The following is a 14643-nucleotide window of genomic DNA, read 5'->3' as shown; positions in this document are numbered from 1 at the left end:
GTTCTTGAAATTTTGTGTTTCGGGTTACTATTCACTGCACTATTCAAGTCAAATTGTTGACTTTTTAAGGTTTAATAGGTATGGAAACTCCAACTTCACCCACATACCACATTTTGGCCATTAAACTTGTTGGTTTTGGTCATTTTCTCAAAGCTTAAGTCATTTTGGCAAAATTGCCAATTTTCGGTTTTGGTGCTCCGAAGTTGCACTGTTCCATTGGTCAATCTACTGTTAGAATTTGGCAAAACTTCCTTCATAGAAAATGTTCCTTATTGTCATTTTTGGATCACCTCAATCGGAGTTTTGTAGCTCAAGTTATAGCCAAAATACAATTATCGCTCACGCAATCGCTCATGCTGAGATTTTGGTTCTGGCAGATTTTTGGTCCAATTTTGTTCAGTAATTTGATCAAGTTAAGTTCATAATTTGGTCTAACTTTCTTCATGTGAAATGTTCTACTATGTCTTAGGTTTCCATCGGTTCAAGAATCACCTAAATCCGAGTTTCCTAGAGAGAGTTATAGCCTTTCAAACATTACTGCTCAAATGGAATTCTGCAGAATCGCAGGTACAGTAACTCAACTTTGCTCAATAATTTGAATGGGTTAATGGCATAATTTGGGTTGATATTCTTCATGAAAGTTTTAGATCTATATCATATCTAATTGCTGGTAAAATTTCAGGTCATTTTGACCTTCCTAACTCGAGTTACTGTTCATTTGGTCAGTTTGGTGCGATGTGACTGCTCTCATTTCACTTTGGTCAATTATTTCACTAAGTTTTGGTCAGTTTTTTGGCATGGTTCCTTAATGAAAATTGTGCCCTTTTATGTCTATTTTCATCCCCAATTGGTGGCATATCAATTGGGTTTGTAAAATTTCCGTTTTGATCCTTCAAAGTGGGTTTGGTCATGCTCTACGAATTTGGTTTTCATTCCAACAATTCCCACACATCTCTTTTGGTCATTATTGACCATTTTTCATTTCACATTAGGTCAAACATGCCATTTACTCATTTCTTACATTTTTGGTTCACAAACCCTAAGTCCCAAAACCCTAACTCACTAAGTTGTTTCATTTAACCAATTCAATGCCTATATACATGCTTCTTTAACTCTATCAAGCTCATATACACCTTTAAGTCCATCAAATTCAGGCACACACATCAAAACCCTAGCTAGATGAGTTTTGCTTTAATCCTCCAACAATTAATTTCTTTTCATTTTAAGTTTATTTACAAGCTCAATAAGTTAGAAATGTAAGAATCAAACTCAAATTATCAAATTTGATTACTAACCTTTTATGTAGAATTTCCAAGTCTTTATTTCTTCAATTTTTCCTTTTCTTTCTTGCTCCAATCTTCTTTTCAAGACTCAAAGACAAGGTTTAACATGAGGAACTAGGAAAATTTATGGTGTAATTTATGGTTTTAAAAGCTTAAATATAAGCTTTAATGGTGGAAAAATAAAAAGAAAGGGAGAGGAGAGCTTGGAAGAGAGAGAAACGTATGGAAGATGAGTGTTTTCTATTTTTTTTTCTTTTCTTTTTCTTTTATATCTTTAGTCTTATGGAAGACCACAAAAGCTAATTTAATAAATAATTTAATTAATTTATTTATGGCATCATGCATGAGGTCATGCATGATGTCATCACCCTTGACTTTTCCATCTTCTTTTTTTTTTTTTTTTTTCTATTAGTTCTTTAATTTAATTCTCGATTCCGAAATTTTCTTTTCTCCGATTTTATTTGACAGTTAGGTCAGGAGTCAGCTCTCGGGGTCAATTGACCAAATTGCCCCTCGCCGGTTCATCCCGGTTTGCAAATAATCCAATATTTCTTCCGGCTTCCTGACCTAATTATTTGACTGACTTAACAGTTCTTTTTCGTGATTTTCTCTTTTCCACTGTGTCCATAAGGGTCCTAAGGACCGCGGTGTCACATTTTACGGTTCGAAATTTGAGTTTAAAATGACTTCGCAGTCATTCCCGAGGAGGTCACTCATCGCTGTGACTCTCGGCTCGTTTAACTTCTTCTGTTATGTTTTTCTTATTTATACTCAACTAATTGAACATTACTAATTATTTGTGTTTATAGCTTCTCTAATTGACTTAAGTGTGGTTCTAATCCCCTTAATTGTCTGGGCCGACACCGGTCACCGGAACAGTGAAATCTACCAGGCTATGCAAATGGGGGTGTTACAATTAGAGAGAAAATGAGGGAGAGAGAGAGAGCGTCGGGACGCGCGAGAGGAAGAAGAAAAAAAGAAGAAAGAGCCGGTCCGATTCGATCGGTCCAATCCAATCCTGTTTGATTTGGACGGTTCAATTCAAGATATCCAAAATTAAATTTTTACTCTGCCTTGGGGCCGAAAACTAGGCCCAAAATTTTCGAAAAAATTCCAAAAAACTCAAAAAAATTCATAGAGTCTAAATATATTTTTAGTTTTGTCACGTGATCTTTAAATAAATTTTTAAAAATCATCAAAATTTTATATATTTAAAAAATTGAACCCGATTTCAAAAATTCAAAATATTTTAAATAATTCTCCAAAATTTAAATAAAATAAAATATTAATGTCTACCCATAAAATAATTAATTTTAAAAAATTAGGGGTGTTACATATTCCCAACCTCCTTTGAGGACCCATCTTAGTGCATTGTGGCAGAGCAATTGGAACATATACTGCACATCAAAAATTCTTAAATGGAAAATATTTGGTTCATTACCCAAAATCAATTGTAAATGGGAGAACTTTTGATAAGATGTTGACCTGATGAGTATAAAGGCTGCTCATGCAGAATAATATGTCCCCAAAATAGAAACAAAGAGTTTTATTCTTATAAGTAATGCCCTTGTAATCAATTGCAGTCGTTTAATAAATGATTCTCCCAGGCTATTTTGTGTGTGAACATAAGATACGGGATATTCAACAACTATTCCAATCGACATGCAATAATCATTAAAAGTCTAAGATGTAAATTTACCAATATTATCAAGGCGAATTGTCTTAATTGGATAATAAGAAAAATGTGCTCGCAAGTAAATTATTTGTACAAGTAATCTTGTAAATGCCAAATTGCAAGATGATAGTACACACACATGGGACCATCTAGGTGATGCATCAATGAAAACTATAAAATATTTGAATGATCTGCATGGTGGATGTATAAAGCCACCTATATCACCCTGAATACATTTTAAAAATGCTGGAGATTCAAATCCAATTTTAGTTGGGATGGCCTAATAATTTATTTTTCTCTAGAACAAGCAGCACATGCCAAACAATAAAAGTCACTTAGATTAGTAAACTTCGGGTTTATTGTGGCATGTGTTTCAATCACAACAATTTTTGTGCAGCATAATCCAGTGGACAAAGAAGGTAATTTTTCCAACAAATATTTCTTCATAAAAATAATTGTAGTAATGCAAAGATACTATATATTTCCCTTATTCATTGTCTCAATATGATATCTGTTAAATCAAATCAAATATCTTTAAAACTTAATAAATTCCTTTAAGACTTTGAGGAGAATAATGAGTCATTTATAGTAAATTTTATTTCTCTGATGTATTGGCTCCTTTATATTATAACTCTTCCAGAGCCTTTAATCAATTTTGAACTACTAAATATTGTATTGATATTGTCTGCTAGACATATGTCTTTATTATTGATACAATATTTTTTTCAAAAACAAGAGAAATATAAATATAATAAGAAAACTCATAAAATAATATATGAAAATAAATCAATGTAAAAATAACACTATATATAAAATTCTAAAAATAACACTATATATAAAATTCTAAAGCCATAATAAAAGTATGTAATAAAAAACACTAAAACCTAAGAATTATTTATTCTTAAATATTTCTATTATTAACCATATGGTCAATGTTTTCTCTAGGGAAAATTAACATCTAAATGTATTTATATTTCATTCAGGGAAAAATCAACATTTAAATGTGTTGTTTTAACTTGGTCATAGTCAAAATCATTATGCGTAGCATAACATTCATTTTCTATATTTTTCTATTTCTTTTATCACGATTTTACTACTTCTGGTGTATCTGTCATTTCTTGCTATTCTGCCACTTTTGGTGGTGAGATGTAATAGTATGGTTAAAACATTAATTATTGACCACCGCGATTGTGGAAAATATGTTGATTTTGACTATAGACTAGTCCACAGCTATGACCACGTTCACAAATTTTATTTAATGTTATTACATTCACTTCAAGGAATGGAGCATAACTAGATGGACAAGTTTCATAATTTTTCAATAATATTATGCCATTTCTGGTGGTGATATCTTCTTCAATAATAACTTCGTTATTTTGTTTTGCTATAAGAAGGCATAAATTAATTTAAAGTATTTCTTAAAATCCTCTTTATGGTATTGCTACTACATGAACATATTTAAGGCATAAAAAAATAGAGAATGATTTCTCTAACATATTTTTATCAATAATTTATTCTTCACATAATTTTAATTAAGAACTTATTCATAACTGAGTTATATTCAACAAACTCTTTTAGAGTTTAAGAGGATCTTTTACCATATGATATTTAACTTACACCATCTTTTGGTAATTATATTTTTCTTATAAACTCTTTCAGAGTTTAAGTGAGTCTTTTGTTGTAAGATATTTAGCTTTCAAAAAAATAATAATAATGAAAGAAATATTATTGAATGAATTTCAACATATAATATCGATGACAAATAGTTCTTACTCATAATATCAAAATTCAGAAATTTAAATTTTGAAAAATTTGATGTATTATCATAAAGAATTAAAGGTTAGAAACAAAGAAACAATTATTATTGATAAAAGATCAATAACAAAATTATCTCAGAATACTTTTAGTGATTTCTTGATTTGGATAACAATATTTTTTTCTAGACGAGTTATCGTAAACCACCAGCTATTCAATTATTCAGTCTTAGTACTTTTAAAATCATAAAGAAGAAAACATGAAACCTATATATGGTTGAGGCTAGAAACTCGTGCTGATAACGTGTTATAAAATAACAACAATAAAAGATAAGAACATATAAAGAGAGAATGGAGAGAATTTCATAATATAGATAGAAAAATGAATAAAAAAAGATAATCACTATAGGGTTAAGGAAATTCTATTTATAGCATATAAACTACATCCTAAGAAATATAATATTAAATAATCTATTAAATAAATTTACGGAGAAGATTAATGAATTTATCGAAAATATAAATGAATATCCATCATAAATATGAATTTATAACAAAAATAAATTAATAGCCAAGTGGATAAAATTTAGATTTAACTCATCTAAAGAAACGACGAATATTAGATGGTTAAGGTTTTTATTTGATGGTAAAATAGTAATTAATCTATTAAATAAATTTACAAAGAAGATAAAATCGGAAATACAAATGGATATCATCATAAATATGAATTTATTAAAAAAGAGTAAATTAATATCAAAGTGGACAGAATTTAGATTTAACTCATCTAGAGAAATGGCGTATTGGATGGTAAAATAGTAATTTTAGTTTTATTAATAATTTCATAAATAAAAATTTATTATAATACGTATGAAAAAAAATTTTATATTACCCAAATTTTTTTATATTATAAATAAGGAAAAAAATTTTACTATATTCAAATCGAGAATGGAGTTAAAAAATTGAATCCATGGGTAAAAAAATTTATTTTACTCAATTTAAAAGAAAGAAAATATTGCATACAATAATAAATTATTTATTAGAAGTAACAAAAATAATAATATATGAACAATTTTTTAATATGTAATAATAATTGAGTATAAAAAAATAATTTCATAAAATAATAAATTATTCCTAAAATCTTAAATTTGCAAATGTCTTTGACGAGTTTAATTTTTGTTTAGAGGCTTAACTCCTATTAATGTTATAAAAAATATCTTTTAGTGAATGTAATCAAAAAATTATTTAACAAATAATCTCTCGTTTAATTTTACAATCAAGTCTTTAAGATTTTCATTGCAACAAATTCCCTTTCAATACTTTTAGACAATATTAACGCTAATTTCATTAAGAAATTAATTAATACACTAAATTTTCCATATATTACATACTACTTATTAAAATAATAAATACAATAATTATTAATCTAAATTTCAAATATTATACAGTAAAAACAATAATTATCAAAAACAATAAATTTAAATTTGTTAAATATAATAATATTTTGAAGATTTTAATAGTAAAAATAATTATTTTAGTAAGACTATTAAATATAAATATATACATGAAATTTATATATTTAATAAATAAATCTTATCTCACTGTATATTTTATATTTTAAATATATGATAAATTAACTCAACTTAACTAAGCCTTTATCCCAAAAATTTGGGGTCGGCTATATGTATTCACTTTCTCCACTCTGGACAATTTTAGGTTAAATCCTCAGAAATGTGTAATGTTTCTAGGTCATGTTGTACTACTCTCCTCCAAGTCAATTTAGGTCTACCCCTTTTTTTCTTTCTATTCTCTAACCTAATGTGCTCTACTTGTCTAACTGGAGCCTCCGTATGTCTACGCTTCACATGACCAAACCACCTTAATCTCCCTTCTCTTAAATTATCTTCAATTGGCACCACTCCTGCCTTTTCTCTAATACTCTCATTACGGACTTTATCTAGTCTAGTATGGCCACCCATCCACCTTAACATTCTCATCTCTGCAACTCTTATCTTGGATGCATGCGACTCTTTCAGTGCCCAACACTCACTACCATATAACATAGCCGGTCGTATGGCTGTATGGTAAAATTTTCCTTTCAATTTATTAGGAATCTTACGATCACATAAAACTCCCGTGGCACGTCTCCACTTCAACCATCCGGCTTTAATCCTATGACTAACATATTCCTCACATCCTCCATCTACTTGAAGGACTGAGCCTAGATATTTAAAGTGATTACTTTAGGGCAGTATCACTCCATTCAAACAAACTCCTTCCCTATCACCAGTTTGACCTTCACTGAACTTGCAATGCATGTATTCTGTCTTCGTTTTACTTAACTTAAAACCCTTTGACTCTAGAGTACTTCTCCAAAGTTCTAGCTTTCTATTGACTCCTTCTTGTGTCTCATCTATCAGAACAATATCATCCGCAAACATCATGCACCAAGGAATACTCTCTTGTATATGTTTTGTCAGTTCATCTAAAACTAATGTAAAAAGATAAGGGCTTATGGCTGATCCTTGGTGTAATCCAATTGAGATCGGAAAATCTCTTGCGTCCCCTCCCACTGTGCGCACAATAGTAGTTGCTCCTTCATACATATCTTTCAATACTTGTATGTACCTAATAGATACCATCTTTTGTTCTAACACATTCCATAAGACCTCTCTTGGAACATTATCATAAGCCTTCTCCAAATCAATAAAAACAATGTGTAGATCTTTCTTCACATCTCTATATTTCTCCATCAAGCTTCTAATGAGAAAGATCGCTTCCATAGTTAAATGACCGGGCATGAAACCAAATTGATTGAGAGAGATAGAAGTATCATGACATAGTCGATGCTCCACAACTCTCTCCCACAACTTCATAGTATGGCTCATGAGTTTAATTCCCCTATCTCCCTTATTTTAAAAAATAGGTACTAAAATACTCTTCCTCCATTTATCAGTCATTTTCTTTAAGTTTAGAATATATAATATATGATAAATTAAATTTAGAAAAAAAACACAAATTAAAATATTGCAGTAACTTAAATTAAGGAATAACAAATAAAATTAGGAGACATGTTCTCCAATTTCATTTAGTCAATATTGTAAGCTCAAGACAAAGAAAAAAAGAAAAAAAAAACTAGAATTCTTCAATGGCTTCTCTTAAAACTTTATGTAATCAAGACAAAAACCAAAAAAAAAAAAAAAAATCACCAAGAATTCTTCAATGGCTTCTCCAACAAAGCTGAGAGGTACATCTCTTGGAGCTCTGGTCCACGATCAAGCTTCCTCCCTACAACCCACTTCAACTTGTTGAATCCAATGCTCTCAATAAGTGGTCCATAGACCTCCTCCAACTGCTCACCCACACAGAAGAAATGATCTAGCCAAAACAACCCACCAGGCCTGAGCACCCTATAGATATCAAACATCAAGAAATGAAGCAAAGTTGTTGGAATCCAGTTGCTCAATACATGCATTGAGTGTACAATATCCAAGGTGTTATCGAAGAATGGAAGCTTCTGTGAGATGCTTATATAAAGAGGCACTATCCCTCTTGAAGCTATGAAATTATTGAATGGACCATTCAAATTCATTGATGTTGTTACAATTGTTATGTTTCTTGCCATCATTCTCACTGCGAATGTAGCTATTCCACCTCCAATGTCAAGTCCGATTCTGATCGTGCCAGGTTTCTTCGTTGCTAATACTTCATCAATAGAGAAGTCAAGTCCTCCTCCTCCATTGCTCTGTTTCTCAGCCCAACGAGTTTTTTCTCTGCCTTCAAGATCAAAGCAATCTTTGCAATCATCGAAGCCCTTTTGCGTTCGATACCGGTTGATGAGACATGAGTAATCTTTGCAGGTGTAGGCAGTCCACACGACTGATGAATTTGGGGGCGTGGTCCATAGGCTGGTAGGCAGAGGATAGGGTTCTTCATAATCTGGCTGCGCAGCTGGCCGGCAGCGGCGGCGAGGGAGAGGCTCACAGCCTTTGAGGAGCAGCTTTTGTGCTAGAAGCTCATCATCCGGGCAGGATCCATTTACCTTGTAGGTCATGAAGCGGTGGAGTTCATTGGGAAAGAGAGTGCAAGCTTTGCCAACTGGTGGGTAGATGGTGTCAGAATCAAAGTTTGTGTTGAAACCAAATGGAAGAACTTGGCCAGAAGTGAAGGCCAGGAATTCAGATGGGAGGTCTTGAGAGGAATCAAAATCGTATCCTTTAGTAGCCGAGCCAGAGTTAGTAGAACTAGTATCTATGGTGGTAATAGAAGTGGCAGCAGCTGTGGTGGCGGTGGTGAGGGGGTTGAGAGAGCAAGAGGAGTAGAAGGTGGAGGAAAGGAACAAAGTAAGTAGATTTGTGGACAAGAGAAGGAAAAGGAAAAAGAGTTTGGTGGAGAGAGACTTTGGTTTATGAGGGGAATCCATGAGGATCTAGTTCACTAGTTGGAATTGATTTGATGAAGATCACTTGGAGATGAAGAAAATATTGGAATAGCAACAACTGGGAAGTGGGTTATGGTCTTCCTTCGCAGATCTCTATTCGCATAAGAAATTAATTAGATATACCCAATAAATTAGCTAAAGGTTGTGCCCTATGAAATGTAAATCAGTCAACTATTGCAGGTAATAGTAAAGTAACATGCACAATTTGTTTATGTTTTTCCCAAGTTGTAATTCATAATAATTTAGAGTGGCAGGTATTGCTAAAACAAAACTTGTAAAGGTCAACGGATGAGTGAAGTCCAAGTTCATTAATTAGGCCAGGTACTACTAGCCCAGCTCTTAGAAAACCAACATTTGTTGATTTATTTTGTTTAAATATCATGGATTAATTTTTATGACGTTACATTACTAAATTAATATAACGCAGGCCTGAAATCCGCATTAGCATGTAAAAAAGAGGGGATCTAGGGAAAAAAAAATCTGAATATATATAGCCATATATAAAAAAAGCTGCCATTAAACTCAGTAAACTCAAACTTATTAATAAGAAAAATTTTTATTTAAATTTAATTCATCATAAATTTAAAATATAAAATATTTAATAAATAAATTTCACAATTAAATTTAGACAAAAATTGTCCCTATAAAGGTGTTTTTATAATGGAACTGCACATTTAACGCTACAATTCACATGCATATCCGGGGCTTGTGCGTCCGCTATGCTCTTTCTAAGGAGGAGAAGAGAAGCTTGGAACAATGTGCTTTGGCCTATAATAATGGACTCCGATATGATTCAAGCTTAAGTAACAATTAAAAAATCACTTTAATCGATGCTTTCACCAAATTTTCCGCTTTAATTTACACCTTTGTAACTTCAATGACCTTTTCTAATTAGTATTTTTTAGAATTTTCTTTTTAGAAGTGAGATTTCAATAAAATATTGAAAAATGTTGCAAGATTTAATATTTATTTAATATTTTAATATTTTTTACACATAGAATGAGATGTCAATTATTATTTTTGGTATATTAAATATTTTTAAGTGGAATGAACCTTCTACATTTTTGACATTTTCACCTAAATGAAAAATATTATATGATAACTTTGTTTTTTACGAAGTAAAACTTACTTTATCAATAATTACTATTAAGTGAATCATTAAAATCTAATCTAATTGTAAAATATATAAAGTGTAGATAGAGTCAATTAAAATGAAAGAAATAATAGAAAACACCATCTGCCATATGATATATCATATTTTTTTCAATTATTTTTATTCCATAATCAAGAATGGTGCCAAGAGAAGAGAGACTCTAGTTTATTAGATTTCTTTTAATTTTCTTCTTTCTCTAAGGAAAAGTCACTTTTGTGTTGCCATTTGAGGCATTTCCCTATCTCTCTGGGCAACGAAGGGCTCCTTCCTTGTCTGGATAGTAGATTTACCCTCCTCACCTCTAAGTCGAATAATATTTTTATGCAGTGGTTTTGATTGAGGGTCCTGAAGATTTTAAGGAGAGGGAGCTCAATGAAGACCTGTGGTGTGGTTTTGTCTAGCTTGTGTTTATCTTTTAGTTCTGGAGGTATTTGTAGCTTAGTGAGAGGATTTCCTTAGGGATTGAGACATTAGGCATCTCTAGGGTCATAGAGTCACTTTGGTGGATGGAAAGCTAACCCCTAAGTCTGCAAGAGAATGAGAAGCCAATGAGCTCTATCAACTTCACCCTTTCGTAGCCATAGTCATTAGCTCTTTTTTTTTTTGGGCTCTTAAGGTTCTACGGCCAAATAGGTTTAAGTGGCACTCAAAGAGTTCACTAGCTCAAACTGAGCTTCTACTGCAGATGGTTGTGATCTTCTTTTCTTAGCTGGCAGTTTAGCTTTAGTACAATGTTATTGATCGGCAGCGTTGCAATGCTTTTTGTGTTTCCCTTCTTTGGTTCCCACATTAGGGAAATTTTTGCTTAGACCGATCCATTATAGATTCAAAATATAATTATATAAAATTTATGTATCTAATAAGTGAATTTCAATATATTTTGTGTCCTGAATCAATAATAAATCGAGTATAAATAAGAAAAATCCATATATCAAGAATTGGGGTTGGGCTATGTAACTTAAGTTGGACTTTTGGGCCTCATATTTTACCAAAATTTGCTGTTAAAGGCTCATAGTCCTAATGTTTTACCATCAATGAAACTTTCTTGTCTTCGGAAAAAAAAAATACAATGAATATATTTAAGCAATTATCACATTCATAGACCTCATTAATGTTTACATGAGTTAATGTAGTTTGTACAATTCAATGAATTGAATAATTTTCCTAATTAATCTACCAAAAAAAAATCAGTAGGATTTCTTGAGATATCTGAAATCCATTGAGGAACCAATACAGTCTAACTTAGTTCTGCAAAGATTCAACAATTTCAACAACTCAGTAACCTTCTCTTTCGTGCTTTCATCACAACCAACCTGTAAGAGTATTAGTAGCTTCTGTAATGCACTCACTTTAAGTTGAAGTGCTTCAGCTACAACACCTCCTTCCTCTCTCTTCTCATTCTTGCAAAGCTTCCAGAGAATTGACACTGAGAATTTTGATGCCAATTCTGATGCTAAAATCTTCTGAAACAACACAGGAATGATTAGAGCATTCTCATACGCCTTTTCTCTCCCTTCTTTGGAGTCACAAACATGGTCCAAAACGCCCAAAGCCTTTTCACATATGCTTTTATCTCCATCAACAAGAACCTCTATAATCAGAGAGACCAAACCCAGTTCCACAAATATTGATGCAATCTTGTGGCTGATTGCTGAAGGAGATATCATGTAGAATATAACCATTAATGAAGCCTTCGAGGAAGCTGGGCAAATTGGCTCCTTGATTAACTCGACTAGTGCTTGAATAACTCCTTCTATCTCCACCAAGGTATTTACATGCTTTTGATCTAAAGAAAGAAGCTCTTTAAGTACCAAAACTGCACTTTGTCTAGCTGAAAGGTCTCCGTTACTCTTCAAAAGCCATAACATGCAACGTAAAGAAATCACTGATCCTAGCTTGGTTTGGCCTTCTCCACCAAGCGGAAACATCCATACGAGGACTGATAATATCTCTACCAACAAATCTGCATATTTCTCCACCGTAGAAGAGCTACTTATTGCTTGTGCAAATGACTCAAAAGCAGCTGCTAATACACAACCAGCTCCATTATCCACAATACACCTTTTATTTCGTTCGCTTTCCTTTCCCCAGTACTTGATCTTCAACACCAATTCTTTACACTTCTTATGATCCCCACGTTGGGTTGCCGCTACAATTCTCTTACAAATATCTGAAACCTCGTACGGCGAGACCGGAATACGAGGAGTAGGAATTCTTTCAATCCCATAAGATCGATTCTCAACACACCAGTCTTGGATCATCTTGCGTATGAAATGGTTTGGTATTTGATCGATGCTCAACAAAACCTGGTTAGTAACAGGACAAGTCTGGTTACCATCTTCTATCCACTTTTCAATGCTTTCTCGATCATAAGTGATCCCCGTCGACAAAGTAACCGGATCTTTCATCAAGTCAAGAGAAATCGGGCACCGGAAATGAATTGGAACCAAGATTTCCATCTCCAAATTATCGTGGGAATCATCATCGTTGAGCTTGCTCTTTCTTGCAAGACGAGCCGTATCTCTTCTTCTCCTCCAAGATAACATCATGAACGATAGATCAAAAGAAGAAATATTAAAAAAAGAAAGGGTATGCTTTTTTTCTTTCTTGATTCTGAGGGGAAATGAAAATAAAGGCATTACTTATATATATGTGAAGTGAGGGTGGGGTGGCTGATGGGCGTGTGTATGGTCAAAGAAAGATAGGACAAACCGACTCCTAAAGGTGAGTTCAAAAAATGTAGACGTGGAAGGTTTTATTTGAAATGTTGACCGTTGAAAGTTTGACGGCAGACCGAGTCTATCTGAGTCGCGTTGAATTCATTAGGTGAACGTGTGACTGGCGGTGGACTGGTTCGTTCCTCGCCGGGTTTGGTCCGCCATTGACTTTTTTTATTCACCGTTGGATTTTGATCAGAAATTAAAGCTCACTTTTGCTGATGCATCAAGCGCCACGCCAGGCCTGCAAATATAAAAATATTTAATTTTTTTTCTTGTAATAAAAATATTTTTTTTATTTAATTATTTATTTCCATAAATAAATTTAGGTGACAGATCTTCATACACTAATCCCTTTGTTAACTTAAACTTAAAAATGAATAATTAGTACTTAGTCGCAGGGACAATATCCTTAAAGCGGAGCCTGACGCATGGAGTAGATCTGGCACGTCAATAAATACCTAAATCTTTGCCACACCTAGTAATGAGATCATAGATTTAATTTTGTTGGTTGTGATGAGAGTTTACAAGAAGGAAAGAGTTACTGCCTATTGTAATTATGAAAAAGCTCATTACTTGTTGTAGGGTTTTAGAGGCAACAAATTTTAATTAACAGTTTTATATAATTTTTTAATTGATATCTAAACTTATTTAAATATATAAAATTATTATCATTAAGTAGAATGTATTTTTTTTTATTGTATAGATTTTTTTAGAATAAATCATTATTTATAAGAAAAAAATTTAATTTAATCCTCACACAATTATATGCTTAATTTTTATTTTTTTAAATTAAAAAAAATTAAATTCTTTTATTTTCAAACATGAGAATTCACTAAATAAATCAGTTGAATTGAATTATTATAATATTCTATGATCATATGATTGAAAAATAATAAAGAAAGTTACAACTGTCCATGCGTTATACTTCTTGAATTTGTGTTCTTATATTTAAATCTATGAAACTAACATATTCTCTCCATACAATAAAAATAGGTTTGCTTTTCTTTTCATTTGTTTTAAATTATAGATCATTTATCTTTTTAAACAATAATTTATTTATTAATTTATTAATATATCATTTAATTTCGAGAACAATTTAATGATATAAATTTTTTAATTTTTAATAAAATAATGTCAGTATAGAATATATTAGAAAAAAAATAGACTTAGTAAAATTTATTGTTTTAATTAGATTAACTATACTTTCTTATATATGAAAATAAAAATAAATCTATTGTTATTTATAAATGAAAATAATCATGTATTTTTTTGTATTTATTAATTTACTAATATATCCTTTAATTTCAAAAACAATTTAATTATATAAATTATTTAATTTTTAATAAAATAACACGAGCGTAGAATGTATTAGAAAAATAGACTAAACAAAATTTATTGTTTTAATTAGATTAACTACACTTTCTTATATATAAAAATAAAAATAAAAATAAATCTATTTTTATTTATAAATGAAAATAATCACATTTTTTTTTCAGAAAAAAACTCAAGAGAGTTGCGGAATCATTGAAGGTCAGTTGGGCTCGAAATTTAAAAAAAATACTACCTTTCATTCATTTTTATTTATCATTTTTTAAAATTATTTTTGTTTATAATTATTTATTA

At 31.4% G+C, this 14643-nt stretch overlaps 2 protein-coding genes across 2 annotated transcripts; both read right to left on the bottom strand.

Annotated features, from left to right (window-relative positions):
- Nucleotides 1–7821: 7821 nt before the first annotated feature.
- On the bottom strand, nucleotides 7822–9296 carry LOC110647522 (probable methyltransferase At1g29790). Its single transcript, XM_021801408.2, has one exon. The coding sequence runs from the start codon at nucleotides 9127–9129 to the stop codon at nucleotides 7912–7914; it is 1218 nt and encodes a 405-aa protein (XP_021657100.2). The 5' UTR covers nucleotides 9130–9296; the 3' UTR covers nucleotides 7822–7911.
- Nucleotides 9297–11376: 2080 nt separating this feature from the next.
- Nucleotides 11377–12918, bottom strand: LOC110647521 (U-box domain-containing protein 21). The gene has a single exon (XM_021801407.2). It carries the CDS (start codon nucleotides 12847–12849, stop codon nucleotides 11488–11490), a length of 1362 nt encoding a protein of 453 aa, XP_021657099.2. The 5' UTR covers nucleotides 12850–12918; the 3' UTR covers nucleotides 11377–11487.
- Nucleotides 12919–14643: the final 1725 nt, after the last annotated feature.

This window comes from Hevea brasiliensis, chromosome 9, assembly GCF_030052815.1.
Source record: "Hevea brasiliensis isolate MT/VB/25A 57/8 chromosome 9, ASM3005281v1, whole genome shotgun sequence".
Taxonomy (NCBI): Eukaryota; Viridiplantae; Streptophyta; class Magnoliopsida; order Malpighiales; family Euphorbiaceae; genus Hevea; species Hevea brasiliensis.
This window is presented reverse-complemented; position numbering and strand designations above follow the sequence as displayed.

Bases quoted from the DNA above. Each gene is read 5' to 3' on its own strand.
- LOC110647521 (XM_021801407.2), bottom strand. From the start codon at position 12,849: ATGATGTTATCTTGGAGGAGAAGAAGAGATACGGCTCGTCTTGCAAGA.
- LOC110647522 (XM_021801408.2), bottom strand. From the start codon at position 9,129: ATGGATTCCCCTCATAAACCAAAGTCTCTCTCCACCAAACTCTTTTTC.